At 63.9% G+C, this 5,460-nt stretch overlaps 2 protein-coding genes across 2 annotated transcripts in view; one reads left to right on the top strand and one right to left on the bottom strand.

Moving 5' to 3' along the window:
* The window catches only part of cyc33 (guanylyl and adenylyl cyclase family member), a gene marked incomplete at both ends in the record, with an annotated part of 50,007 nt that extends 48,000 nt beyond the window's left edge, over nucleotides 1–2,007 (top strand). Inside the window, one exon of the mRNA XM_002957730.1 lies at nucleotides 1,820–2,007. Coding sequence (XP_002957776.1) covers nucleotides 1,820–2,007 — 188 coding nt within the window. The remainder of the gene's footprint in view (nucleotides 1–1,819) is intronic.
* Nucleotides 2,008–4,332: 2,325 nt separating this feature from the next.
* On the bottom strand, nucleotides 4,333–5,217 carry VOLCADRAFT_68527 (uncharacterized protein; the record flags this gene model as incomplete). Its single annotated transcript, XM_002957703.1, has 1 exon — nucleotides 4,333–5,217. A coding segment is annotated over one exon (885 nt), but the record flags the coding sequence as incomplete, so codon positions are not given.
* Nucleotides 5,218–5,460: the final 243 nt, after the last annotated feature.

Genomic DNA, 5,460 nt, shown 5'->3' with positions numbered 1-5,460 from the left:
ACGTGGCCATCGCGGCGTGGTCGGCGTCGCCGCCGCCGATGTCGTCGCCGTCGTCGGCCTCGCCCTGGTCGTCGCCGTCGTCGTCCAGATCCTCCGCCGCCTCCTCCTCGGTGGCGGTGGCGGCGGAGGATCTGGACGACGACACCGACGCGCATGACGGGCGCGGCATGGTCGCCGTGCTCCTGCACCACCTGCCCGCAGCCGAGTTCTACTGCACCCGGGCGGCCGGCAGCACGGCGCTGGAGCTGGCGCTGCAGCTGGGCCGGCACGCAGCCCTGTACTGCATCCTCGACACCCTCGCGGCCGCCCGGCAGGCGGGCAAGGCGGCCGGGCTCGCCGGTGCTGCGACGGCGCTGCTGCCGGCCGCCGTGCGCGCGCCGACGCCGCAGCCGCTGCTTGCGCTGCTGGAGAAGGGCGGCGCGGACCCCGCGGCGCTGGAGCAGCTCGACGTGGCCGCGTGCAGCCCCGCCGTCGCGTGCTGCGTGCAGTGGCTGGTGCGGGGCAGGCGGCTGGGGATGGCGGGCGCAGGAGCTGGGCCGGGGGCAGCGGGGCTGCTGCACAGCAAAGCCGCACTGTAAAAGAAGAGCGAGCGTCGGAGCAGAATGAGCTCGGAAGCCCGGCATCCGTTCTGCTCTCTGCGTTTCCCCTTCAAGCGAGGGTGCTTCAGTTTGTGTGTGTGTGTGTGTGTGTGTGGAAGGGGTGTGCTGAATGTCCTGTCCGCAACTCCCAACTGTCAGCTTGCAACCGTCAACTCGCACGCGCGAAAAAGACGTTTTTTGTCGTTTTGTACTGCGTCTTCTCACCTCTGCTCTCTGGCATTTATCCCAAGAAAGGATCGCGCCTGTCAGTCGTTCTCGAATCGCGCTCATTGCTGCGTCGCCGCGCCATTCCTGTACCGACGGCCCTGAAGCCCAGCATGCTGCTGCAGGCAGTGTCGCCCAGAGACTGGGACACAGCGTGCGGGCCTGACGAGCACCTGGGAGAGTTTTCTGCCATGGAAGGCGCCGTGTCGCTCTGCTCTAGGAGGCTTGTCATCGAGTCGTTCCGTGCGGCCCAGGAGGAGCTCTATGGGACAGCCTGTGCGTACGAGGACGAGCCGGAGCTCGAGGGCGACGAGTTCGGCCTCCTGGTCAGCATCCACGACAAGGAGGAGAGGCTGCTGCTCGAGTTCCAGGCACCCTGGCGGGTGACTCGCAGCATCTCGCGCCTACGCCGGCTCCACGACCGGTGCGAGCTCCAGCTCTTCGCGATGGCCTTGGAGAAGGCCGTCCCCATGTGCGGCGGCGGAAGAGAGAACCAGAGCGGGGCCCAGCGAGACAGCGAGACGACACACGGGGTCGGGGTCGGTGAGCGGCCTTGCGACAAGCATGGTGTCCGCATGCGCGTCACCCTGATCCGTTTTGCGCACGGCTTGTAGTGTCTGCGATTGCGGGCCGTTTAAGCTGCTCGCAAATCTGGGCTTTGTCAAATGCATCCATGCGGGTGGAGGGACATGGACCCAGCCACATGTAAGTGTCTCTGACAACATACGAGCCCTGTGATGCAGCATGTGCGGACCTCAGGTGGCAGCGGCGCAGAGCCACACCACCAAGGCCAAATTGAGCAAACATACATGTTTAGTTAGACACGCAAAAGTTGGACCGGGGCAAACCTGCCGCACGAGAAAAGTGAAAACGGAGACCAGCAATCCTCCGCTGCCCCCAGAGTTCTGACAGAGGGCGCCTAAATCTCGACAGCCGCAGATCCACCATGTGGGAGTACTCTCTGCAAGAAGGGCGGATTTGCTGAGGTTGCGGTAGAGAGGGCAGAGGTAGAGCAGCAGACAGAGAGAGAGAGAGAGGCTGTCGTGTTTTTTTTACCGCACACACACACACACACACACACACACACACACGACCGCTTCAGTGGCGGCATGATGAGTTTTTACATACCGATTCGGGTACTGGGAGGGCGGTGCACACACACACACAAGCGGCGCCCCACAATCATTTGAGACCGAGTGTATGAGTGAGAGTCATCAGATGACTCAGCAAGAAGAGACTCTGATCATGGTACACTCTCTCGTGCAGAGAGGTAGAAGAGTAGTGGCAAAAGTACATAAAAGGACGCTGTGTTTGTGCCACGCACACACGCTCACATCCCCCCCCCCCCTCCAAACCCTCCAAACCCTCCAGAAACCATGGATGATGGTGGCAGAAGAGGCAGAGACGATGAAGTAGTAGGAACGACGTCCCTGGAGCACATGCCGCCGGACGTCCTGAAGCTGATCGCGTCCGCCCTGATGGACAAGAGCGCAGTAGACGACGTCTGGGTCTTTCGCGCGGATGTGGCCAGGACTGCCGCTGCCCTCGCGCTCACCTGCAACCGGAGCGCGGCGCTGCTGGCGCAGGCGCTGCAAGAAGAGCTGCTGCTGGATGGCGAGGGGCGGCGGAGGAGAACCTCTGCGGAAGAACAACAGCAACAAGAACAACAACAGCCGCCGCCGCCACATCCGCCGCCGGAGAACCTGGGTCGCATGCGGCAGGCCGAGCTGTGTCTGCTCTGCCGAGAGCGAGGCGTCAGCACGTGCGGCCGTGTCACGCTGAGTCAGATGCGAGAGGCTGTGACGGCCAAGTTCCTCAGGGACGAGGCGGATTACCGGCTCGCTGTGCAGAAGCAGCAACAGCAGCAGGAGGAGGATTTGGCGCGTGCCAGCGTGTGCCGCCTGTCCGCCGAGGAGCGGCTCGCCATCAAGGCCGCGCCGCGGGTGATGCGCGCGGCGTCCCAGGCCAGCGAGATGTACGGCCTCACCAAGAAGGACCTCGTCGCTCTGGAGCCGCACCAGATACTCCGCGCCAATCCGCACCGCGCCCGCGGGCCGAGCATGCGCCTCTTCCCCGCAGCTGAGCTCGCGCGCGCGGTGCTCGCCAAGTGGGGCTCCAGGGAGGCGTTCGAGGACTCCAAGAGGCGCTGCGCCCAGGCCAGGAGCGCGCGCGCTGCCGCGGAGATGGCCAGGCGGGATGCCAGGTACAGGCGACTCGACGCGCTGCTGGGCGCCAGCTTCAACACCGCCGTTCTTCAGCGTGTGCACGAGCTGATAACTTCGGCTCCATCACACGCGCAGCAGCAGCACTACTGCCCGTACGCCCAGTACGTCGTCGATGGCAAGGGAGAGGCGCGGGACGTCGTGGAGACGCTGCGAGCGTACGCAGCCCGGTACATGGAGCTGGAGGAGGCCCTGCACGCCCGAGGCCTGCAGCTGCGCCACGATTCAAGGATGTGCCGTGATTTTGTGCTCCACGGCGGCGGCAGCAGCGGCAGCGGCCGGGTCGTGGACATCATGGGTGACATGTGGTTCCTGTTTACATACACACCGTACAGTCGGCTGGTGGATGAGTGCATGCGCGCGATCCTGGACGATGACGGGTACCACCACGGCCACTACCACCACGGCTACCGCAGCCGTCGCCACTTCATCGATCCAGACGAGTGGGAGGCGCTGCGCGACGAGGCCAGTGAGCACGCCAAGGGGAGGGCATTGGCGGCGTTCATCAGAGAGGCCCACAGGGATACTATACTGCAGGCTGCTGCACGACCCGAGATCTCTGCCACTCTGCGCGAGAGGCTGCTGCGGTCGGCCACAGCAGCGGGAACTCTGGCTTGATACCGGGGTGCACAACAGGCAGAGAATGAGTAGGATAGGAAAAATGATTGGGTGAGGTGGTCTTTCTAGGTCAGGCGTGGACACACTCCCCCCGCCCACGCGAAACGCGTAAAAAAGCGTTACGCAACACGTCGGCAGGCTCGAGCGCGCTCGCGCGCTCGCCCCTCTGCAGTGTCAGTGTCTCGCCCAGGCCGAGCTGTCTCTGTACTTTTTCTCTGGCGCGCCGCGGGATATCACACAGAGCTGGCATGTGTCATTCATTCCAGTCATTCTGAACGTAAAATGGAGTGTACCATTTTTCGCTGGCTCCGGAGTGTAAGGCCACCGATGCCCATATGCAGGGCGAAAAGCCCCAGCATCCACTGCGTGGCGCGCCCGCACGTGTTCCACTACACCCGGGTTATGTCGAGAATGGAGACCGAGAATGGAAGCCTTCGACCCCAGGCTGTTCTCTCAAGTTGGGGCTAACCCAAAGTGCGACGACGCCAGCCAGTCGCAACCTGTCCCCGTGTGTGTGGGTGGGTGGGGGGTTGGGGGGCGGCGCACAGCCGGTACCGGATGCTCGCTCTGAGCATCTGCCATCGGGCCTCGAGGTTGGCGGCTGCGCAGCCCCACACCAGCGGGCATGCACGGGGGTATTACTGTCACACTTTTCTCGCCTCTGCTCGTCCGTCCTCCGCGCCATGCTGTCACACGCTCATGTCCGCCCGGATGTACGGGTGACTGGTGTAGCCTACCATGCGAAAGTCCTCGAGGGTTATGTCCTCGAACGCCTTGGCGGCGACCGCGGGCGACAGCTCCAGCCGGGGCCACGCAAACGGCTGGCGTGCAAGCTGCGTCCTCACTTGGCCGACGTGGTTGGCGTAGATGTGCGTGTCGCCCGTCGAGATGATGAGCTCCTTGGGCTTGAGGCCCGCCTTGGCCGCGAGGATGTACGTGAGGACCGAGTACGACAGGATGTTCCAGGGGAAGCCGAGGAACACGTCCACGCTGCGCTGGTACATGTGGCAGCTCAGGCCGCCGGCGCGGTCGGCGTAGAACTGCGCGGAGACGTGGCAGGGCGGCAGCGCCATCTTGTCCAGGTCGCACGGGTTCCAGGCGGACATGAAGATGCGGCGGCTGCTGGGGTTGCGCCGCAGCTCGTCGAGCACAAACTGCAGCTGGTCGACGCCCCCTGCCTCGGCCCCCTGCCGGGGCGGCGTCTTGCAGTCCACGTACGGCGAGCCGAAGCGGCGCCACTGGTGGCCGTAGCCCGCGCCAATGTCGCCCTCTGGCAGGTGGCGCAGGCCGCGCGCGTCCAAGAACGCGCGCGAGCTGTTGCCGTCCCACACGCGTACGCCGTCGCGCTGCAGGATCGCTGCGTCCGTGTCGCCGCGCATGAACCACAGCAGCTCCTGGATGACCTTTTGCCACGCAACCTTTTTGGTGGTCAGCACCGGCACGCAGTCCGAGATGTCGAACCGCAGCTGCCTGCCGAACACGGACAGCGTGCCCGTACCGGTGCGGTCTTCCCGCGGCTCGCCGCACTCTAGGACGTGGCGCAGCAGGTCAAGGTACGCCTGCTCCCAGTGATTTTTTTTTCATTTAGGGGGGGTCTCAATTTATTCCAACCTAAGTAACAAAGTTGCTAGCGTCGCCGTTATGTATTCCTTAAGAGTGGGGCGCTGGGGGGGGCTACGCCCCCCCCAGACCCCCCCGATAAGTTACAACTCCCCTCATAGACCAAGAGGCACACACTGCGTTGGCGCGTTTTCGTTCATGTGCGCACGCTTCATGCACATGCATAGATAGTTCTGGCACTGTTTGGAACAAAAAGT

Source organism: Volvox carteri (assembly GCF_000143455.1).
Source record: "Volvox carteri f. nagariensis unplaced genomic scaffold VOLCAscaffold_78, whole genome shotgun sequence".
NCBI classification, from domain to species: Eukaryota; Viridiplantae; Chlorophyta; class Chlorophyceae; order Chlamydomonadales; family Volvocaceae; genus Volvox; species Volvox carteri.
Note: the sequence above shows the minus strand (reverse complement) of the source record. Positions and strands in the feature narration are given on the sequence as shown.